The following is a 24,352-nucleotide window of genomic DNA, read 5'->3' as shown; positions in this document are numbered from 1 at the left end:
AATGAAGATGTTATTAGAATGAAGCAAAAAGGAAAAAAAAAACGTCACTCATTTTCATTTGTCTCCTGCTGCTAAATTACTTCATTAAACATGAACAGCTTGAGGTAAGTAAAAGCTATTTTTTTTTTCCTCACCAACCAGAAAGTCACTTAGGTGGAATAGCAAGGAAGGACAGTAGCGAGGCGAGGAGGGGAGGCGTACCGGCGGCGCCCGCGATCTGACGGCATCCTACAAGAAGCGGCACCTCACATCATGCAGGAAGTAAAGGGAAGGGTAGAGTGACAGATGCTGGTGATTACGAGGGAGATCGCAAACACATATGGAACCATTATAATTGGATTTCATTATGAGCAGAATACAGGCAAAAGTAATTTACTGGTAAATCAGCGGCTCTTCATATTCCCATTTAGGAATAAATAAGTATTCGAGGAAATACGCCATGTTCTGTCTTTATTATTTCTTTAAGATACAAAGTGTCCCATTTCCTTCATAGACTGGCAGTAAAATCGCGGTGAATCGGCAGCAGTCAGGTGCGCACTCTTATCTTCCAGGTTTATTATTATCATTGCCTTAATAAAATAGATATTTTCTCCATAAACGCAGCTGTAAAATCATTGTGAATCAGTCAGTATTTACTACCGCTGAAGAATATTGGTCTCCGCAGAGCTCCTCGGCCCCGATGCAAAGTCTGCAACAGGATCCCCAACTACAGTATAATAAATTAGTATATTTATGATAAAATAAAGTATGGTAATAGGTTCCTCATTTTGTTTCGGATGTTTTGATATATAATATGTACGGTTTCGGATTACAGGATGCATACAGTGATGGTTTAGGTTGGCGTCAGCTTGGGGTTATTTTATGTATATATTTATTTTATTCTGTAACCTTTTTTACTTATTTTTGTAACTATTTTTATTACCATCTATGTCCCCCATGACATCATATAAAACCTCTGGGGTCAGTCACATGGCCGTTTTTATTTTTTTATTACACACTTTTCCACTGTAGCTGGGGCATCCATAGGAGCAACATCCATAGGAGCCCCAGTTACAGGGGAAACACCCGCCTATAGTGACAATAGTCACTGGCAGAGGTGATCCGAGTCTGGTAGGACCCTCTAGATCTGCTGTGTCAGGGGATCCTGGCGGTCACGTAACCGCCAGCTCGCATAAATGAAGAAACACTTCCACTTCTTAGTACATAGCGCTCGTTGAATGCTATGTACCTGGCAAAGGAGAAGGCAGAAGCGGTTCAAAACTACTTCTTCCTTCTCCTCTGGGTTCTCAGCTGTGTGACATCTGACAACCCAATCTGCTCCTGCTTGATTGCAGAAGCAGTGGCTTTTATCCTGTGCCTTATTTTTGCTTTTGGCTGGGATTAAAGCCCAGGACCAAGTGCCGCATATTTACCGCGATTGGTCCTTAAGGCCTCATGTCCACGGGGAAAATCAGGCCCGCTACGGATTCTCCATGTAGAATCTGCAGCGGGTCCCTCCTGCCCCACGGACATGAGGGCTGAAAATAGGAATAAATCAGAATTAACTTACCTCTCACACGCTCCGGATACTTCCTTCGCTGCGGCGTCATCTTCTCTCGTCGCGGCCGGATCTTCTTTCTTCGGCTCGGCGGATGTGCATGATGACGTCGGTGACGTGCCCCGCGCATGCGCCGGGCCGAAGCAAAATGATCCGGCCGCGGATGAGAGAAGATGGCGCCGCGGCGAAGAGAAGAACCGGAGCGTGTGAGTAAAATCAGATTTTTGTGTCCCGCGGATCCGGACGGCTTCCATAGGCTTCAATAGAAGCCCGCAGGAGCCGTCCCCGCGGGAGACCCGCATGAAAATGGAGCATGGTCCAGATTTTTTCATGCTCCATTTTTTTTAAAAAACACTTTTATTGACGATCCGCGGGTATTTATCTACCCGCGGGTGGTCAATGCATCCCTATGGGGTGTGGATCCGCGGGCAGGAGAAGAGTTAAAATCCGCTGCGGATTTTAATTCTTATTTTGCCCGTGGACATGAGCCCTAAGGGGTTAAAGGCAACCTGTCACTAGGTTCACACTTTATGAGCCACAGGCAGCAGAGAGTCCAGACAGGAGCCCATGTTACTGGGAGGTCTGATTTATTCTGAAACACTGCAGCTTTTTAGAAAAAACATTTTAACCCCTTCTTGTTGCAGGACTTCTATGCATTGGGTTTGTATGGAGCAGGTTTGGAAGTGGATCATGCTCCATACACGGCCAGTGTACGCTGTCTTTGACAGCTGACACCCGTCTGCAACAACCGTGATTGGAGGTTACCCTTTAAATGCCATTGTCAATACTGAAATTGCTGGTGCCATCCAGGCAGCACCACAATACACAGTTGTACGGAGCTGCTGCTCTGACCTGCATAGTGACCAGGACTTGTAATTGCAGGTGCAGCTCTTACTAAAATCAATGGGAGCAGCACCTATAATTACAAGTCTCAGCCACTACACAGGAGTTGGAGGGATCTGCTTCTACTACGTACTCCTGTGCACTGTGACGATCCTAAGGATAGTTCATCAATACCATTTCCTTGGAAATCTCCTTTAACTTGTGGCCCCAAAGGCAACCAATTATCCTCATGCAATACACATTCACGCTTTCAGCAGTTATTTGAGTTCAACACAAAAACAAACCCCACTAAATACAGCGTTACTGTAATTCCCAACCATGTAGACAAACCCATCAGTTATTCTACATTGCACTATTATAAGTTACCATTAATATCTATAGAAACAAAAAGTGAAACTACCAAATTTCCACGTTTAGGCCGCCTGCACATGGGCAGATTTGCATTGCAGAATCCGCGGCCGGTTTCCACACCACAAATCCACAGCAAATACAGTTTGTTACAGCCAATGGAGAACCGCTGCTTCCTGCACACAAGCGGAAATCAATTACGATTTCTGCTTGCGGAAAAAAAATAAAAATCGCAGCATGTTCTATTTTTGTGCAGATTCTGCGTGGACAGCTTCCATCGAAGTCAATGGAAGCTGTCCGACCCGCGGCCCGTCTCCAATTGACATCGCGGAATTGTCGCAGGATCCTCGTCACCGCGGGAAAAATAAACATTTTGAGAAAAAAAACCTGTACTTCACATGTTCGATGTTTCACCGTCTGGGGTCATCCGCAGTACAGATGAAAACTACAAATGACAGGTAAGAGGGGTCCCCAGCCGGGGTCAGAGCTGGATTCTGCTGCGGGCTCCCGCATGTGGAGTCAGGCTCTGCTGTGTGCAGGCGGCCTTAATCTTCTAGTCTTCATTAGAAAATAAAAACAACTGATTGTTTGGGAAGGGCAGGGATATTTTACCTAAAAATGAAAATGAATGGGTCACTTCTGGCACTGATACATATACTGTGACCACAGGGACCAAAATGGTGAAATTAAACCCTTTACTGATTACTTTGCACTGCACACAAGCAGCATTTGCTGCTGCAACACGTAGTAATTAATAAATAGATTTAATGTCATCACTTTGATCCGTGCATCCGGACCCATCACTGTCAGTGCTGACCAAGGTTTGATATCTCTATGACTGACTTGGATAGCAGGCTGTGCAGCGGTGGCTTTGAAACTAAAGGTCCTTTTACACGGACCAACAAGCAGGCGTTTTAAGCAAGCGACAATCAATGAGACCATTGCCCTGTTTACATGGGACAATGATCAGGTGAACAAGCATTCTAATGAATGCTCATGCACAATCATTGGCCTGTGTAGAAGGGCCTTCAGGCGCCGTACTAAACTTGCAGCAATCTCATGAGGTGCACACAACTTTGTCTGTGTGTCTTTTCATTATCCGCACAGTGTACACGATGGGGCGCTGTATCTTTCTGTTTGCTCCAGTGACTACTTTACATGGGCGTCAGTTTTTATATGCGTTTCAGATCCTCAGCTCCTTCAGGACAAGAGAAAAGACACCATAAACATTAAGCACCTACTTGATGCTCAGGCCAGTCGTTTGCTCTATGTTCTCCCAGGTCTTCAGTTTCTTAAGTAGTTTCTATGATATAAAAGAATGACATTCAAAATAAATCTATCAAAGATTTCATTTTTCTCTGGTTTCATCTGTAGACTATATAGCATTGCAAGCCCACCCACTGGCCTCCATTGAGCAGCCCGCCTCATCACAGCCAACCCTTTCAATATAAGAACAATCAGCCCAGAAGCTGCTGACTGCCAGGCTACGCCTCCGTCTGCATCTTATTTTAATTGCAACAGGCACTACAGGGGAAATATAGTATAGCATGCGGCCATTTACAGGTATGGTCGTCCATGTAATACATGGGTATACCGGGTCAACGATGAGATGCTAACTTATAGAGGGGGGGTCTGGAGCAATAGACCCTCTCTGACATTCATATGCCTTAAAAAAATACAAGGAAAGGGATTGCTGACACTACTGCGCTAACCAATCGTCACTTACCTCCTTGTCCAGCTCTAAAGCTACTAGCTCTTCCTTCATTCGGTCATAGCGTTCAGCCGCTCTACGCAGCGATTCCACCTCTTCCTTCAGTAACGCATTGTTTTCTCTCATCTCCCTGAATAAAGCAGGATAAAAGCATTCACGTCATAAAATCATCTTAAACAATAATCCGCAGTGGTTCCATCTAATCAAGGACCAGAACATAATGTTCATCTACATACTTAAAAGCAGCCCCAAGCGAAGGAAACCGTACAATATTGGAGATTTAGCTAAACGAGCGAAATGGAGACAGGAACAGTGGAGAATAACAGGAGATGGAATGTGATTATTTTGCACCAATTATTTTAACCCCTTAAGGACACGGCCTAATATTGCCATAAGGACGCGACTATTCAAAAGCCATAATTTGTAAATCTTTCCATGAACATGGCCGGATGAAGGCTTGTTTTTTGCGTGGCAAACTGTAGTTTTTATTGGAACCATTTTTTGGGTTCACATTATTTATTTTTTTTGGAGGGTGGGGAGAAGAAAAAAAAAAATCAATTCTGCCTCTTACTGCAATGCATTATCGCTCACAATAGCGATCACAAGACATGGCAGGCCCAGGCAGCAGTGTCTGGCGTCATATTGCCATGGCAACCCATTGGCCCGCCTCGATTGCATAGCAGAGGGTCAATGACGTCACAAAGGAAGCATGTTCCCTGTGTGAGCCATTTGCATGCCACTAGCTTCATTGATCGCAGCATTAAGGGGTCAACCGCGGGGATTGGTGTTCACAGCCAGCTCCCACTGCGGGATGGTGCAGGCTCACGTCCGAGCCCGTGCCATGCACAGGACATAAAATTATGTCCTGTTGCATTAACTACCACTCTGCCAGGACATAAACTTACATCCTGTGACATTAAGGGGTTAAATTAATTCTTTACTACTGCTACACTGCTGTAAAAATCCATTAGTCTTCCACTGATCGTGTCCTATGAGGCAAAGAAAGTGCCTGCATATTGAACACTGGCACTTAAACATCAGCCTTTTACTCCCTATGCAGTTAACATGCAATCTACCACAATGTACTGCATATCAGCTCAAAAAGATTGGCTGAGAGGGAGCAAGGAGACTGCTGGGCTCATGAGTGTTATTTTTTCTGAGCTATTCTATATAGAATACATTTCTGGGGGCCCTTCGTTCATCAGGTCTCGTCATTATATGATGCTGCCCCTAAAGAGGCCTTGTCATTTCTGCAGACATGTCAAGAGAGTCAACAGGTCCTCACTGAAAAAGATTTTTATTACAGATTCACCTTAAAAGGGGATTTCCATAGGATGGGAACAACTCGATGACAGGGGGAAGTTCGAACACTGGGACCCCCACTAATCCTAAAGGCTCGGGTTCCAAAGGTTTCCAAATAAATGTAGGGGTGATTGAGAATGTGCTTGAACTATGTTATCTCGGGCAGTCCCACTGAAAAGAATGATCAAGCCATGCACATGCTTGACCATCAGTTCATTCATTTGGGGACCTCCATTCTTGGGATCAGTGTAGGTCACAGCAGTCGGACCCCTGCCTATTAGTAGTTATGCCGTATCCTGTAGGATAATGTGTTTTCATGGGACAACCCTATTAATGGCTAATTCAACTCCATTTAGGAGTTGCTTCCAAGATTCTTGAGTGCAACTTGCATATGACAATGCACGAATTTCCTTTGAACTGCCCATGTTAGGAGGAGGGGAGGGGGGAGGGGGAAGAGCAATCACATCTTAAAAGCCCCGTTTAAGGCCTCATGTCCACGGGGAAAATCAGATCCGCTGCGGATTTGTAACGCAGATTTGGCCTGCGGATGCACTGTAATTGTCTTTTATTTTTCATGCGGGAGATCAATGTAGCTATGTGCTCTATGAGCTCCCGCACGCGTGATCCGCACTAAAATGGAGCATGTCCTTTTTTTTTCATGCTCCAGAAATTTTTTAATTCACTTTTATTGACCATCCGCGGGTATTTATCTACCCGCGGGTGGTCAATGCATTCCTATGGGGCGCTGATCCGTGTGCAGGAAAAACGCTGCGGATTTTAATTTTTATTTTCCCCGTGGACATGAGGCCTGAGTCAATGGATCCACGAACTTTCCACGCGGAGCCTGAACACTGACAAAATATCCAGATACAAATCTAAGCTGTAACTGGCAAAAATTTCATCAACCTGCTAACACCAGGGGGCAGCAGTTAGGGTCTTTTCAAACGATTAAAGCGAGTGACATTACCTCTAACTAGTTTGTTTAGACAGGCAAATGCATTGTTGGCTTGTTCAAACAAAAATCGTTCAGAATCGTTCAGTCCTTGTATAAGCGAATAAGAGGGACTGAGCGATTGCTATTTAAACTGAACGATAAGCTAACGAGCCAACGACAGTTTTTATGCCTGCATAAGGCTGCATTCCCACGAACGTATATCGGCTTGGTTTTCACGCCGAGCCGATATACGTCGTCCTCGTCTGCAGGGGGGGGGGGGGGAATTGAGCTCCCGCCCCCTCTCTGCCTCCTCTCCGCCCCTCTGCACTATTTGCAATGGGGAGAGACGGGACGGGGCTAATTATCCCCCACTTAGCCACGCCCCCGTCTCACCTCCTTTCATTGCAAATAGTGCAGAGGGGCGGAGAGGAGGCAGAGAGGGGGCGGGAGCTCAGTTCCTGCTCCTGGCTCTTCCATCCTCCCCCCCTGCAGATGAGGACAAAGTATATCGGCTCGGCGTGAAAACCGAGACGATATACGTTCGTGGGAATGCAGCCCACAATCGAAGCACGAACAACAAACAATGCTTTATCTTTGTTCAGTCGTTAGTTCATATTTAGACCAAACGATTATCGTTCACTTCCGCTCGTTTGAATGATAATTGCTCTGTCTAAAAGCACCCTTCCGGTGACAATTCCCAATATTTTACCTGTGGTAAGAATTCTCTTCCCTCAACTGCTGCAACTCCCTCTCAATCTTTGGTAACTTTTCCAGATCAGACTTCATGCTCTTCACAATGGCGGCATCCTGCTCCTGAGAGGACAGTTTTTGCTCTAAGTTCTGTGCAAGAGAAAACAAGTTATTAACAACCAAGTTGATTGCGCTTCCATGGAACATCTCTACAAGCAAGTACATAAAGGGGAAGCGGACTGAAATGCATTTCCCTTTGACTTATTAGAAGGTTCCAACCGTTGAGATCCTGACATTTTTACTGAACGCACTGCTGTGCTTCACAAAGGCGGATAATTGAAGGACAGCTGTTTCGGCAAGTTGCATATACATTTTCTGGATAACAAAAGTGCCATTAGCGGCAATTACAAACAACTGTGGATTTACCAACCTTTATCTTTAATTCATAGTCGGCATTTAACACCTGATGTTCCTGCAATGCTTGTGTTGTCTGATTGCCATCCTGCAGCTTCCTGGAAAACACAAAGCATTATTCAGTAGATACATAACAAAGGTTTATTTAATTTTACTCTCTACTCTATACAAGCTTTAACTAGGTCTTGTGGATGGAGACTGTAAAGGCCCATTTAGACACAAAAATTATCGCTGAGAAGATGGTCTTTGAGCGATCGTTTTGCATAATCTACTAATTGGTACTAATGGCTATTAGTACCAATTAGTAGCCTGTGAGCTTCTGGGAGCTAAGGGCTCATGTCCACGGGCAAAATATGATTTAAGATCCGCAGCGGATATCCCGCATGCGGATCCGCATCCCATAGGGATGCATTGACCACCCGCGGGTAGATAAATACCCGCGGATCGTCAATAAAAGGGATTTAAAAAAAAATGGAGCATGGAAAAATCCGGACCATGCTCCATTTTCGTGCGGGTCTCCCGCGGGGACGGCTCCCGCGGGCTTCTATTGAAGCCTATGGAAGCCGTCCGGATCCGCGGGAGACCTAAAATAGAAATTTAAAGTATTTACCATCCGGCGCGGGCGGGGAAGGTCAGCTGTTCCTCACGGCCGCATCTTCCTTGCTTCGGCTCGGCGGATGTGCCCGGCGCATGCGCGCGGCACGTCGGCGACGTGCCGGCGACGTGCCGCCGGCGTCAGGAATTCATCCGCCGGCCGAAAATGAAGATCCGGCCGTGAGGAACAGCTGATCTTCTCCGCCCGCGCCGGATGGTAAATACTTTTAAATTCTTATTTTCGGCGCTCATGTCCGCGGGGCAGGAGGGACCCGCTGCAGATTCTACATGTAGAATCTGCAGCGGATCTGATTTTCCCCGTGGACATGAGGCCTAAATGTTTTCAGGGGACCACCCGTTCTCTGAATAAATTCCTTTTGTTCTGCCGGCGGGGCTGACAGCTGAGACAATGCAATCAGCTGTTATCAGCGATCCCCAGGCAGAGCACAGAATGCGGTCCATCTTAGCTGTTCTACTGAACTATGGATTTCAAGACGAACTGAAATCTGTCGTTCAGCAGAAAACTGAAAGATGGGCACATTTACACTCAAAGATTATCGCTCAAAGATGGCTTTTGAGCAATAATCGTTGTGTCTAAAGGGATCTTTACAAGCATAGTAATTAGGCTATGTGTACACGGCCATTGCTGCAAAGTGTACCCAAAAGACTCTGGCGCAGCCTGCATTGGACGGCACACAGACACTTATCTGTGTGCTGCCCCAGTTACACAGAAGGTGCACATTCAGGGAAGCTGTATGTCCTGTTTCTCATCTGTGAACTGGACAGAAATTGAACATGCTGTTAGTTTCTTCACACGGACCATGGTTCTGTGTGAAGGAAAAACGACCACGTCAGTCGCCTCATAGGCTATAGTTAGGGCGTGTGTGCTATCCATGGAATTACACAAACAGCGCACGACATGAAACTACGGCTGTCTACATCTAGCGTTAGGGTGCATTCACATATCCTGGATCGGTCAAGTATGTGATTTTACTGTTTGCTTAATGGTAAATATTTCCCCCAAAATAAAATCAAGCATAAGATACACCAAAACCAGGTTTAGAGATGATCAAGATTAAGGTTTTCATTTACCACCTTAGAAACCCTGCCCAGTTTGGTGCTCACTGACGCAGTGATATTTTTCCACCATCTCCAACTCCGGATTTCAAAAGCTGCAGCTTTTTCTATTTTTCATTAGCACAGCCATATTTTCCATGTTTTGCAGCAGTACAAGTTCCAGTTTTTAATGGTATCATGTTGGGAGTACGTAATACACAAGTTCATTTTATTGGATACGTTCCTAAAGATGTTGCTATAGCAGTAATTTATCTTATTTAGGCTACCTACACACGAGCGAGCGTGCTATTTGGCAGAGAAACGCAGCCAGATATCGCACTCGGCAATGTGTGTTTTACCCGCGGATGTGAGGCGATTTTTGGACAAAAACATAACATTGCGAGAGCAATGCGATGTAGTTATGGTCTGTTGAAATCCATGGGCTGTGTGTTTCAAGGAGTACGAAAAAAAATAGAATACCACCTCTGCAGCACCACCTATTGGAAGGCAGCATTCCAGCAAGTCAACGTTAGACTATTTATACAAGCCTTGTAACAATGACTGCTACAAGGCTTGAATAAAGAGTCTAACTGACTTGCAGGAATGCTGCCTTTCAATAGGTGGCGCTGCAGAGGTATTGTTCCATCTCCCTTATTTGCATATTACTCAGAGGAGCATGAATGGCCTTATAAGTCTTCTCAGTCACCTTCTAGGTGCTCTCCCCAAGGAGAAAAGATAGCATTTCTGAGCCACGATTTTTTTCCTTGCAGCATCACTGAGGGAAAACATCGCTCATGTGTATGACTCCATTCAACAGAATGAAGTTCACAGTCGCACGTCTTTTTTTGCATCTTGCAACTTGCAAGATACTCTAGTTTTTTTTTTGCTCTAGTACAGGATACGCTTATGGATAACACTTACTTGCGCAGAATTTCCAACTGTTCACTCTGTTCCTGCTTCTCTGACTCTTGTGTTTTTAGCTGCATTTCTAGATTCATAATCTTCAATTGGAGTTCAGATACTTTCCCCTTTAACACACTGATAGCCTAGAAAAATAATTTGTAGATGCAAAAGCATAACTAACAAAGCTTCATCACTGTCCAAAAGCTCTTCCTGCATATTAACATTATTGATGAGCACTTAGATCAACTGCCCTCATAGCTGGATAAAAGTCAGGACAAAATGTATAGGAGTGCGAGTTTATTGCTAGGCATTACACTGAACATACACATAAGGGCTCATTCACACGAACGTGGTTTTAGCGTAGTCTAGGTGCGTGAAAAAATTCACGGCTACACTGCACTAAAAATAGCGTGAACGGCGATTTCCAGCTATTAAGTCTCGAGCTTATATAGCAGCGAAATTGCCCGTTCACGTGATCGGGAGGTGTATGTTGCGTGTTATCCTGCTCCCATAGAAGTCTATGGAAATGCCTGCGCAGCTCGCGCCAAAGATAGGTCAGGTCCTATCTTATCACACAGCACAGATCTTAGATGCAAGCTTCACACACGTACGTACGATCTTGGTTAGTTGCAAGCTTAATGCGCATCTTAAATTCTTTCATGTGAACGCTTCCATAGGAAACCATTCGTTCTATTAGACGCAAGCTTTTCACAGGCCTAATCTGTGCTAAAACCACACACGTGTGAACGAGGCCTAATGGTGCTTTCAGACTGTCTGTAGTGTATAAATCAGCTTTGTGTGGGAAAACCTGTGATGAATATGTTAAACATATCCACAGGCCTCGAATCACCCAACGAAGAGTGTACTTTTGGCCTGTCTGACCGGTATGGATGGGAACACCTTAATTAGCTGTATAGAAAAGGGCAGTCAACTACGCTATTGTATACAGAGGCATCCCGTGAAAAGAGAAAATGTGGTATGCGCTTGTTTTGCAACAAACAGAAGGTAAAGCAAAAAGGTATAAGGTGTAAATCCTTTGTCACCGTGCGTGAAGCTTTCAGATAGCAAGAATGTATGTGAACAGTAACATCAAGCATGGAACTATAATCTGAACACAGGCGTAGAAGGATGAATCGGCAACAGTCAAAAAACTATAGGACAAGTGCGCTGAGGGAGCAAGACACAATCAAACATCCATCCAACCGAATGCATTCCATCACAAAACTTTCACCATCTTGAAGGATTAGATTCAAGAAGTAAAAACAAAACAAAATAATAATATCCAGGGGGTTAGTTAGCAGAAGCCTGGATTATGATACGATTAAAAGTGGATCATACACATCTTCCCAAATTTACACAATCACTTCCTATTCATACGCAGGATCTTACATAGTGGATCATCATCATTAAAGGGAATCCGTCACGTCCCCACAGCACTATAAACTAAGTTATGGTGCTGTCAGGGGACATAACAGTGACCCAGGTGATGTATTTTTTATACTCACCTGCTCCCATAATCCAGCCGTGGTCCTCCACTGAAGTCTGCATGCAAAGCAAAAATCGGACACGTCTCAGAGTCCCATACACGCTCCCTCAATGACTTTTATAGCAGAGCATGTGCACAGGACTCTGGAAAGAGTCAGATTTTCCTGCTGACTGCCAACTTCAGCAGGGGACGGTGCTGGAATGCAGGAGCGGGTAAGTATAAAAAAAAACAAAAAAAACACACATCACCCAGCTTCGTCACGTTCACTAACAGCACCATAACTTAGGTTTTTTTTAAAGTTTTTACCCTTCCAATAGGTGAAAACTGATACGTCGGTGGGGGTCTGACTGCTGAGGCATTTCAACATCCAGTCTCCCATTTCTGTAGTGTAGTGGGGAATGCAGCTGCTGGTCGCACAGCAGTGACTCCATTGCTCACAATGGCGCAAGCAGATTCCAAGCTGTGAGGCTAGGCCCATCAGTTTTTCCCTGAAAAACCCGTTTACCTTTTTCAGTATAGGATATATGCCCAATGGCATTTATTAGAGGCATACATTGGAAAATCCTCCCAACATATGCTGCAAACACGGTCTGAAAACAGCCTTATCCGTATATTTAATGACAGCCACACTATACACATGCAAGCTTGGATAAGCAAAAATTGCACAATACAATAGGGAGAGGAGGACGAGTTCATGGCAGGCACCACTTATCGCAAGGGAAAAGCAAAGGGGGGCACTGAAACCCAACATGTCAGATCTCTACTTTCCCTAGAAGACAGGTGGGCTTCCCGCACAGAAGATGGCGAGCAGATGCAGCAACATTTGTCTATATGACCCGCTTTAGTTCCTTCTCTTCATGATGTTACTGCCCGCTATGGTACTGAATGCGATGGTTTCTGTACCACCTGTTGATTACAGCAGATAGCGCCCATGCATACATGACCATCTCTTTGCCAACCAGGGACAAGGATTTGCAAGGGTCAGAATCCCATCATGTGGTGGTGAGAGAACCCCAATAGGAATTTCCATGTGTCAAGGACCTTTTATGCAAACAAACATACATCTAAGGTGCTCAATGAACAAGCAACCTCTCACTCGTTGGGTGGTAGCATAACAAAATAGCAGCACATCTCCCCATGTGATCATGTGTCGCTGACAATGATTAAACTATGAAAGATGATTAATCATATGAATGGTGGTTTATCCTCTACAGAGTCAGAACTGGCTTAAGCCCCGTTTACACGCAAAGATGATCACTCAAAATTCACTCAAAAGACAGTTTGAGTGACAGTTTTGAGCAATCATTTTGCATAGTTACTAATGAGCACTAATATCCATTAGCGGCGAATTAACATAATTTGCATATAAATGAGCCGATGGGAGATTTATTTACAGAACAGCAGGTAGTCTGTTCTTTAAATACATGTCCTTTGGTCTGCCATGAGATGCAGCTAAAAATATTATCAGTGCTGCACACAGAGAATTCAGCATGAAATCCATCGCTCAGCAGAAAAGCAAACAATGGTAGGACTAAAGGCCCTTTTACACACAACGTTGATCGCTCAAAAGCTATCTTTTGAGCGATACTCGTAGCGTGTAAATGTGCCCATCTTTCATGTTTCTGCCAAACGATGATTTTATGCGCGGCATAAAATCCATTGCTCGGCAGAAGAGCTGATAGCAGGGACTTCACGCAGTGTTCTCCGCGGAGAGCGCTGATAAGATTGTCTCAGCTGTCAGCCCCGCGGCAGAACAAAGGGAATGTAATCAGAGAACAGACCACCCGCTGTTCTCTGAGTATAGCTCCTGGCAGTTTACACGTATTAATAAGCTACTAATTGGCATTAGTACCAATTAGTAGTTTATGCAAAACGATCGCTCAAAAGCCATCTTTTGAGCGATTATCTTTGTGTGTAAAAGGGCCTTTAGACGCAATGATTATCACTTAACCATTTGCAATCCAATTTTGGATTCAGGGTTTCCTAGGGGGCTTTCTCTTTCTGCCATTATACAATGGCACCATCTGCTGGCTAGAGCCAGTACTGTGGTATGGGACATGCTAGTGAGGCCCCCCCGACAACAGAGCGGCCAGTAATATACAGTAAGAATACCCTGCCGGACGTCTTCCGGCATCGGAGCTGTACAGCCTTCAATCAGAATGACGTCAGACAGTGGATTGGAAAGGGCTAAAAGCCATCGTTTGGACATATTTTGAGCGATAATCGTTGTGTCTAAATGGGCCTTCAAGTAAAGGCCTGGCAGATAAGTGCCAATCTTCATCGGAGCTCATCTGCAGTGAATGGCTCTGCATAAAAGGACCCTCACTATGTATTGTACCTCATTAGCCTCGGAATGTTTGTCCTCTTTCTCTAGCAGTTTCTTGCTCTGCATTTCAATCGTCTTCTTATAGGACTTGTTCATTTCACACTGTTCTTGCAGTTTACTTTGAAAATCCATTTCCTTCTCCTCCAGAGCTTTGATGCGCGTCAGAAGCTCCTGGTTCCTGTCCGCTTCCCGCTGGAAAGAAGAGTGAAACTGTTCATAGTGTCAATATCTCATCACTTATTATGCTAACAGTTCTGAAAGCTTTCATTCTGCTATTCGGGGCCGTGTAACTAGGACAAGGACTATAATTACATGATCGTATACTCATACCTGATCAAGCATCTCGATTAACATATATTAAACAGGGATAATAAGAAACCGAATAGGAAAAACTGTCACATGAATGAAAATGTCGTAGTCAGAAAGAATTGGCATTTTACATGTTTTTATTATGACTGACAGTTTTTGGCTGCAGCAGTCAAATGTGTCGCCATAATGTCATTGATGCAGCAGAGTAGTGACGGTGAGCCCCATGCTGGATTGGCAGGGGATTTAACAGCTACGGCCTAATGTCCACAGGCGGATATGATTTGCAGAATCCGCACAGGTTACCTGCACGGAAGATACGCAAATCAAGCAACCCATATGGATACATGGGCGTGCACAAATGAAATAAAGCATGGGGATTTGATTTGCAAACCTCAGACTTATCGACGAGGTGATACCAACTATGTTTTGGGTTTTTATTTAGATTATAAATGTGGCAATTTTTTTATTTTTTTTTTAACATTACCCTTTTTTAATAATTCATAAAACTTTGTTAAACTGATTTTTGATTAGCATCACTGCCGATCAGAACTGTTACTGATAGGCGTCTACTCTAAGAAACAGCCAGCACCCGCATTGTATGGAGTAGGATTGGCTATCGATGCCCCTCCCTACATACCCCAAACCACCATGATGCAACTAGAGTGTTAAGGGGTTAATGTTCGGGCCGATATATACGTGATATTTTGAATCTAAATGGATATGCTTTGCACAAATTTAGGAAAATTTCACGAAATCACTAATAACTTGCTGCAACAAGCTATTTTAACAACTATTTTGAAATAAAAGCCACGAAAAAATTTCTGTGCCTCAGTTTAGTGTTAAGTGTCAAGTTAAACTTTGCTACATCAGTAACTACAGCATATAGTAGCCACCTTACAATCAAAAGCTTGCCGTTTTATATCGAAAATCTTCTAGCTTCTACAAGCCAGCAGAACACTTAAAGGGGTTCTCCTACTTCAAAAGGGGAGAATCCCTTTAAGATCCCCAATATCCTACATGACTTTGGAAAATTGTAGGAAGACAGTTAAGGTCCTTTTACACGGAACGATTATTATCGTTAGTAGTAGTTCAAAACCCCACGCCCCTGCGGGTTTTGGACGATAGTCATCCCATGTAAAAGGGCCTTAACTGTCTAAACGACTGAGCGAGAGTCGTCCAGTTTCTACATGCTGAAAACTGAATGACTAGCCATTCAGTACTGAACGACTGCTGCTTACAGTGAATGGAGGCGGACGGGGGAAGAACGTCGGGAGAACGGCCCCCCAGCCGCCCTGCTGGCCGCGTTGTGAGCGATCCAGCTATACTCACTCCTGCGTAACAGCATAGGAGTGAGCTGCACAGGGACGCACTGTTGGGCATCATTTGCCCAACAGTTGGCCCGTGTAAATGGGCCTTAAAGGGCTACTAAGGTCATCTCACAGAGAAGTGAAGGGCCATTAGCATAGCACACTGCTCAGGTTGGCCCAGTCTGTCATCAATGAAGCGTAGGCACTTCTGCGTGAATATACAATCACACCAGGTCCAACCTGGCATACATTTCCGGTATAATTTACACCAGCTTCATGCATAAATTATACATAAATGCGTCAGCCGGGCAGCCTTGTCCCCCTTTCAGCAAAGGGGCAGATGGTAGTGCAGACCGACAAAAGCTGCAAAAGTTTTTTACAACAGAAACTGGCATAAACCATTCTATGAACGTCCCCCAAAGAGGTTCTAGGCACTAATCAAACCTCATAGTTCCTGGCATTTGTGCTGGCTTCCTTTTCAAGCTCGATACGAGCCCGCTTGTGGCTTAGATCCATCTGAATCTTCTCTCTCTCCACCTGAATAAGGTGTGACTTGGAGCGGATCTGTGCGGCTTGGTCCTCCAGCTGTACAACACGAAGCAAAGGACAGAACAGTCAAATACTCATTTTTACGAGAGATACATTGCATGTATACCTAGTGCTTGCACAATTATTTACTTTAGGCAACCCCTTCTAATTGCCCTATTAGGACCCCTGGCCCTCTGTAAGTCAGAGCGAAGTGACACAAAGTAAGAGCTGCTACCGCTGTAGTGGACCCAGTGCATTAGAACAGTCAGCCACTGGTTTGAATGGCTGGCAGGTAACACAACATATAATGTATAGGCAGCTGTGGCTATCCCTGCTGATAACGGCTCATTGTTGGGGTTGACCTGATGAGACAACTCTCTAACCCCTTAAGGATCAAGCACGGTAAATATACGGCGCTTGGTCCTGGGCTTTAATCCCCGCCGATAGCAGATGTAGGGCTTAAAGACTCTGCTCCAGCAGTCAGGCAGTAGAAAGTCCTCAGCTGTCGAACACAGCAGAGGACCAAGAGGAGAAAATAGAAGCAGTTTTTAGCTCCTTTCCCAGGTATATAGTAGACCCTGATTAGCTCTGCCAGTGACTATTGTCACTGTAACTGGAGCGCCTATGGATGCCCCAACTACAGTGGAAAAACGTGGAAAAAAAAGAAAGAAAATGTGAATGACCCTCTTATATGATGTAATGGGGGTCATAGATAGTAAAGAAAAAAAAATTACACAATAAAATAAAAATATATACATATTGCGGGACAGCACGGAAATTCCGCAAGATTTCCATTGTGGAAAGGCTGCTTCAAAACCCACGCCATTTGGCGCTGTTTTGAAGCGGCTGTACAGCCTGTATTCTGTTGCGTAAATCTCTCCCCATAGAGAGAAGAGAATCCGCAGCGGAAATGGCGCCAAAATTGACATATCTCAGATGTGAATTTCGTGCCCTGTGTCAGTTTCGGCGCGGCTTGTCCGCAGCGTACTAACGACAGCATGTGAACGAGATCTTTGCAATTCGCGTCCACTTTGCTGCTTAGTCTTAGGTTTAAAAATGCATGCAGAATTTACAGAGCGGAAAGTCCATAGCAATTCTACCCCGAGTGACCCCGGCCTAAAGAATAACATCTGCTTCTGGATACACACGTACCCCAGCTGGCGGCCATTTACCAACGTACAACACATTTACCAGAAATCTCTGCTGAAACTGCGCCTGTAAGGAACCTCCGGTGGTGCTGGAGCTGGATGGACCGCCATCGATCGACTGAGAGAGGAATTTATTGAAAGATCGGAGAGTGGAAAGAACCACGGTGTTTTCTTCATTTTCATCCATCTTGACCGTTTCCAAAAAGGCCTGAAATTTAAGAGCACAAAAGCGTCAAGACAACAGTTCACACAGCGACACTCGTTTATTGGCCGAAACGGGAAAGACTTCCAGGGACGTTCATGATTCTCTCACTCAGTGCTCATATACATTGCGCCACAGGGAAAAACTGAATGAACTCCAAGGTTAGACGGCTGTAGCTGACGAAGTGCGATTCTCTGGGCTTCTACAACTTCGTGTTCGCTTGGCTTTCTTTGGAGGCTGCAGGGTCGGCTCATCAGTGTTCAATGAGCAGCAGATGCATGAAGCCAAGTGGGGTCAGCAGGAGATAAAGTGGCACGGCTCTTTTTTAACTATATTTCCCAAGTGATCGGCAGAGGCCAGAACTTCATAAACCGGACACTAGGGGCATCTCCACAGTCTATCCTGAAACAGCCTCCATAAATGAGCATTCACGCTGCTGCCCCACAACCAGCTCCATTTCTATTACAGACAAATCAGCGTATTTCCCTTTTAAACACCGACGCACCAAAAGTCATGGGATAGCGGTATATAAATTGTAAGTGGTGTGACCTCAGGGGACGCCTGTATAAGTTGTGAGGCGTTACCTTGTGACTGAGGTTCAACACGGGCCAGCAGGCTCATGGCAAGGCGACAGAGTTGGAATGAGGCGCGATAGTGGGTGCCAGACGGATGGGGCATTCCATTTCTGAAGTTGGGCATTTAGCATTCTAGGATTCATAGTGTTACATGTGTACCAGGAACACGTCAGAGAAGGCATTACCACGCACAGCGGGCAGCACATTGGCCACCCACAGGCGCTTAGTGATTGCAGTTGGCGATGTCTGGCTAGAATTATCCGTGTGGACAGAAAAGCGACTCTGGCAGAAGTCATATCCACATTCAGCGCAGGAGGCCCCGCGAGCGCATATCTCCCCCCCCCCCCGCTGGTCTGCGCAGGAGGCCCGACACGCGCATACCTCCGCCGGTCTGCGCAGGAGGCCCCACACACACATACCTCCCCAGCCCCGCTGGTGTGCACAGGAGGCCCCCCACACACATACCTCCCCCACCTCCCCCCCCCCCGCCGGTGTGCGCAGGAAGGCCCACGCACACCTCGCCACCCCCCCCCCCCCGCCGGTGTGCGCAGGAAGGCCCACGCACGCATACCTCGCCACCCCCCCGCCGGTGTGCGCAGGAGGCCCCACGCACGCATACCTCGCCACCCCCCCACCCCCCCGCCGGTGTGCGCAGGAGGCCCCACGCACGCATACCTCCCCACCGGTGTGCGCAGGAGGCCCCACGCACGCATACCCCCCCACCGGTGTGCGCAGGAGGCCCCACGCACGCATACCCCCCCACCGGTGTGCGCAGGAGGCCCCACGCACGCATACCTCCCCACCCCCCCCACCGGTGTGCGCAGGAGGCCCCACGCACGCATACCTCCCCACCCCCCCCACCGGTGTGCGCAGGAGGCCCCACGCACGCATACCTCCCCACCCCCCCACCGGTGTGCGCAGGAGGCCCCACGCACGCATACCTCCCCACCCCCCCACCGGTGTGCGCAGGAGGCCCCACGCACACATACCTCCCCACCCCCCCACCGGTGTGCGCAGGAGGCCCCACGCACACATACCTCCCCACCCCCCCACCGGTGTGCGCAGGAGGCCCCACGCACGCATATCCCCCCCCCCCCCCCCCCCCCCCCCCCCCAGTCTGCGCAGGAGGCCCCATGCCCGCATACCTTCCCCCCGCCGGTCTGCGCATATGTGCAGCTGGCACGTTCATCCAACATGAGCATTCATGGGAAGTGGTGATGAGGTCCATTTTGCACCAGAGATCCTGCACCTACAAATATCATAGAGCTGTAGATGGCCATTCAAACAGCATTACTGAATGTCCCTCCACATGGCTAGCTACACTTTGCTGGGCTAGAGGGGGTCCTACATGACAGTAGTTCTTGTCCCATGACTTTAGGCGCATCAGTGTAAAAGGCTTGCACTTCAATAGGCTATACCTTCCCTTTATGATCAGTTGTGGTCTGACTTCTGGGATCCACACCAAACCTGATAGTACAGGGGTGATAGATCTGGTTTAGCACTGCACCCCTCTGCACAGCGCTGCCCGCAGACACTGGGCTGAGCAGAGAACGGCCGCCAACACCACTCACTTCAGTGAAGGAGCCGCAGCACCAATGCAGCTCTGCCGGCTTCCATCTCAGGGACTGCAGTGGTCTATACCGGCATTGCCATTACTGAACTATGTGTCCATGTATATTGCAGTGTAGTATTGCACTTTATACAGTATAACGGGCTCTTCACATTACACCTTATGTACATTTACTGTATGCGCCGGCAACACATACAAGGATCCATAGACCATAATTAACCCAACCGGGGCCAATGTGGCTCCTATATGTTATACAGCATGGGTAGTGCAGCGACTGGAAAGCCACAACATGACATCCTACGGGCAGCGGACGCCACTAAGTGCACCCGCTGGGCAAGCTGCAGCTGAGATTCTGGATCGCAATTCGCATTCGTGTGATGTCGGACGTGCGGAAAAGTGAGCCCCGTGACCCTCCATTACACTAGGAACGGCAGTGCATTCACTACGGCGTGCTGACCGCGCCGGATCATCCCGGTATTAGACGAAAAATTAAATTGCTAAACGTTTTCAAAATTTGGGCTTTTTGTGTCCTTTACATTCATCCCACAGATGGGAGTTTCCTGCACCCCTCTCCAGTCCTACATTCACACGAATGAGCGTAATATTGGCGGATATCATACAGGCTAACGCGTGATATCGTGGTGATGCAAAGCATTCTTAACTTAAAAAAAGAAAAAAAAAAACCTGGCGTTGAAGCATTTCGCATTGACTTCAAGTGGGGGACACAGGACCCCCGGTTCTCACGTTGGTGGGGGTCTCAATGGCGTGGATAGGGGATAACTTCAGATTTTGTGCTAAGCCCTTCAGGCCTCGGACACCCCCCACAGAGCCACCGCTCACTGTATGCAGCGGACTACTTCTGCGCACTTGTAACGCAGGGGACTATGATCCTGTAAACCAGTAATCAGCTGCACACAAGAAGCGGCGCCTTTGCATGTAGATGACGACAAGTATGACAGCGACTCCCCGCGACAGCACCCCCATCTCTACCAGCTTCCTGGGGTCACAGGAGCGGACGGGCCCTTTAAACTGCCATGCGGACATCTGTTCATGTAGAGCGGTCTGTGTCGGAAAATCAGCCCCGGACTGCAAGACAAATCTGCGCAAAATACGTGCATTTTATTATGTGGTTATCCAGGTTTTTGTTGGTTTTTTGTGGTTTTTTTTAGGGGGGGGGGGGGGGGGGGGGGGTTTTAACCAAGGATTTGCAATGGAATCCTCATCTCATAAATGGCGCGCCAATTTTTTCAGCAACTCTCTGTGCCTTCAGCGCTGAATCCACACTAAAATCCGAAATGCGTCACGTGAAAATCCCTGCAGGTCACGGCAGGCTGTCAGCCGCTAGGTGTACGAAACTGCTTCTATTCACAGACAGCAAGCAGAAATCTTGAAAACATTGCAGACCTTTCAAAGCGTTGCGGTCATTTACGTAGCCGTGCTTGTCGTGTCCGCGAAGCCTCCAAGAGTCGCACGGAGCGCACCGCTCGCAGCTTGGCGTATGCTTACTATTTGTCATTTTAATGCAATGTCAGACCTTACAGATAAGGAGCAGCCGGGCACCTGGACCCAAGAGCTTACAATCTGGAAGAAAGCGGAAGGCAGTATAGACAATGTTTGGGTAGAAAAGCCAACCAGTATAACAGAACATGTGACCAAGTTGGGAAACTACAAGTCCCAGCATTCTTTGCCTGCCACTTGTAGTCCCACACATGTGCACTACACATAGGACACCAAATAACTGCACACATTACTACTACTCCCATCGTCCATTATCATGCTGTTATTATGGAGTCACTCACCGCCTCCTCCACACACTGCCGGGAACTGAAGGTCCCGCTCACTGCTGCTTCTCACCAACTCTCGCGAGAGGAGCCCTTACCTTGGATCTCGTTGTATGGGAGCACTACCGTAGTGACTGGATGTGCAGGGCTCCTCCAGCCTCTTACATGCAGTATATGAGTTTGTGATGGTTTTTCTTCCTATTGAAGTCGTTTATAGATTTTTTTACGCTTTCTCATGTTTTATTCAGCGCTGTTTTCCAACCTGTACTTGGCTTAAATAGGAATATACACTCTTTGTTAAAATAAAATAATCGCGCCCCTAGAGGGAGTTGTAGATTTGCAGCGAAACTCGTCCTGCAGTTACATCTCAGGCAGATATGCAAATGATGAGAGTTGTGGTGATTAGATGAACGGTCTTGTCACCTGAGACCCTAAAAGTGTTTTCCCCCCTTGTTCTATAAAAGGCTCTCGGAGGCTTCTTGTATGTAGTGACTAGAGATGAGCGAGCATTGCCCTTAGCGAGTACCTGCCCGTTCGGGAGCAAAGATTCGGCTCTCTCTCCCCCCTGCTCATGGCCGCAACTCACCTGTCACCTCCGCCGGCAGCCGAACCTTTTCTTCCGAGCGGGCAGGTACTCGCTAAGGACAATGCTCGATCGAGTAATTGCCCTTAGCAAGTATGCTCGCTCATCTCTAGTAGTGACCTCTTCTTCCACTTGTGTAGAGCTTGTTGACCACTAGACGCAGAGAAGAGATTTCACCCCGTTACCAGAGTCTGAGAGGGGCGCATTATTGGGATGTGAGAAGCTGGATGGTCGTATCAACAATTCCCTCCCCCCCCCCCACCAGGCCGTTCTGGCCAGACTGTTATGGGGTGTTGGGAGCAGTGGATGTGTGAGAACACACAAGGTCACCGGGCTCAGGACGCCCCCTACAGACCACCAGTAGAGAGGAGCATCTGACCAGACTGTTAGGAGGTGTTGAGACCAGTGAATGTGTGAGGGCACACAAGGCAACCAGCTTAGGACACCCTCGACAAACCCCAGTAGAGAGGATCATCTGATTGTCCAACAAGCCTGAGCAGCTCCAACTGTTTCGTTGTCCGCCATCCAGAGACAAGTGGCGCCATTGTTATAGGCCCTGTGTCTGTTGGAACCATTTCCAGGCACTTGGCTGAAGGACATTTGGTCTCACGGCCCCCATTACATGTACGGCCTTTGACACCCACCGACTGTCACCTCTGTGTGCAATGATGTCGTGAACAATGAAACTGGACGCTACAAAGTGGAACCGGGTTGTCTTCAGCAACAGATCCAGGTTTAGTTTGGGCACTGACGGCCATGTTCGTGTCTGGAGACTTCAGGCTGAGCGCCTCAATCCTGTCTTTGCTATGGAGCAGCACACTGCCCCCTGCTGGTGTGATGGTATGAGGGTGCTATCGCCCCTAGTAGTGCTACGAGGGACAATGACAGCTCAGCGATATGTTCAGGACATCGTGCAGCCACATGTGTTCCTCTCATGGCGGCTTCCAAGAGACAGCAGGATAATGCTCAGCCGCACACACAAGGGGTCACAGGCATGTCTCCACAACATTGTCACACCTCCGTGGCTGCCCGGTCACCAGATATATTGCCGATAGAACATGTATGGGACCATCTAAGATGCCAACTACAACAGTCTACAAGTTTGCACAATCTAGAGGTTCAGTTACAGTAAATGTGGAGCGATATGTTGCAGGATACCATCCGGGACCTGTATGGCTCCATGCCTGCCCGTATCACATCTTGTATCCAAGCTAGAGGCAGTACAACAGGGTACTAAAGCCTCCATGCCCACCCGTGTCACATCTTGTATACAAGCTAGAGGTGGTGCAGTAGGGTACTAGAGCCTCCATGCCTGCCCATATCACATCTTGTATCCAAGCTAGAGGCGATACAACAGGGTACTAAAGCCTCCATGCCCACCCATGTCACATCTTGTATACAAGCTAGAGGCAGTACAACAGGGTACTAGAGCCTCCATGCCTGCTCGTATCACCTCTTGTATCCAAGCTAGAGGCGGTACAACAGGGTACTAGAGCCTCGATGCCCGCTCGTATCACATCTTATATCCAAGCTAGAGGTGGTGCAGTAGGGTACTAGAGCCTCCATGCCCACCCGTGTCACATCTTGTATACAAGCTAGAGGTGGTGCAGTAGGGTACTAGAGCCTCCATGCCTGCCCATATCACATCTTGTATCCAAGCTAGAGGCGATACAACAGGGTACTAAAGCCTCCATGCCCACCCGTGTCACATCTTGTATACAAGCTAGAGGCAGTACAACAGGGTACTAGAGCCTCCATGCCTGCTCGTATCACCTCTTGTATCCAAGCTAGAGGCGGTACAACAGGGTACTAGAGCCTCCATGCCCGCTCGTATCACATCTTGTATCCAAGCTAGAGGTGGTGCAGTAGGGTACTAGAGCCTCCATGCCTGCCCGTATCACATCTTGTATCCAAGCTAGAGGTGGTGGAGTTGGGGAACTAGAGCCTCCATGCCCGCCCGTATCACATCTTGTATCCAAGCTAGAGGCAGTACAACAGGGTACTAAAGCCTCCATGCCCACCCGTGTCACATCTTGTATACAAGCTAGAGGCGGTACAACAGGGTACTAGAGCCTCCATGCCTGCTCGTATCACCTCTTGTATCCAAGCTAGAGGTGGTACAACAGGGTACTAGAGCCTCCATGCCCACCCATGTCACATCTTGTATACAAGCTAGAGGCGGTACAACAGGGTACTAGAGCCTCC

General features: G+C 47.2%; 1 protein-coding gene across 1 annotated transcript in view; it reads right to left on the bottom strand.

The window, feature by feature from the left end:
* The window catches only part of MAD1L1 (mitotic arrest deficient 1 like 1), a 714,648-nt gene extending 693,007 nt beyond the window's left edge, over positions 1 to 21,641 (bottom strand). Inside the window, exons 1-9 of the mRNA XM_066576313.1 lie at positions 21,583 to 21,641; positions 17,480 to 17,644; positions 16,205 to 16,345; positions 14,157 to 14,336; positions 10,351 to 10,475; positions 7,796 to 7,877; positions 7,385 to 7,515; positions 4,455 to 4,569; positions 3,970 to 4,031 (exon numbers count right to left, since the gene is read on the bottom strand). Of these exons, the coding sequence (XP_066432410.1) occupies positions 3,970 to 4,031; positions 4,455 to 4,569; positions 7,385 to 7,515; positions 7,796 to 7,877; positions 10,351 to 10,475; positions 14,157 to 14,336; positions 16,205 to 16,345; positions 17,480 to 17,623 (980 nt within the window). The 5' untranslated portion in view covers positions 17,624 to 17,644; positions 21,583 to 21,641. The remainder of the gene's footprint in view (positions 1 to 3,969; positions 4,032 to 4,454; positions 4,570 to 7,384; positions 7,516 to 7,795; positions 7,878 to 10,350; positions 10,476 to 14,156; positions 14,337 to 16,204; positions 16,346 to 17,479; positions 17,645 to 21,582) is intronic.
* Positions 21,642 to 24,352: the final 2,711 nt, after the last annotated feature.

Source organism: Eleutherodactylus coqui, chromosome 8 (assembly GCF_035609145.1).
Source record: "Eleutherodactylus coqui strain aEleCoq1 chromosome 8, aEleCoq1.hap1, whole genome shotgun sequence".
NCBI lineage: Eukaryota > Metazoa > Chordata > Amphibia > Anura > Eleutherodactylidae > Eleutherodactylus > Eleutherodactylus coqui.
Note: the sequence above shows the minus strand (reverse complement) of the source record. Positions and strands in the feature narration are given on the sequence as shown.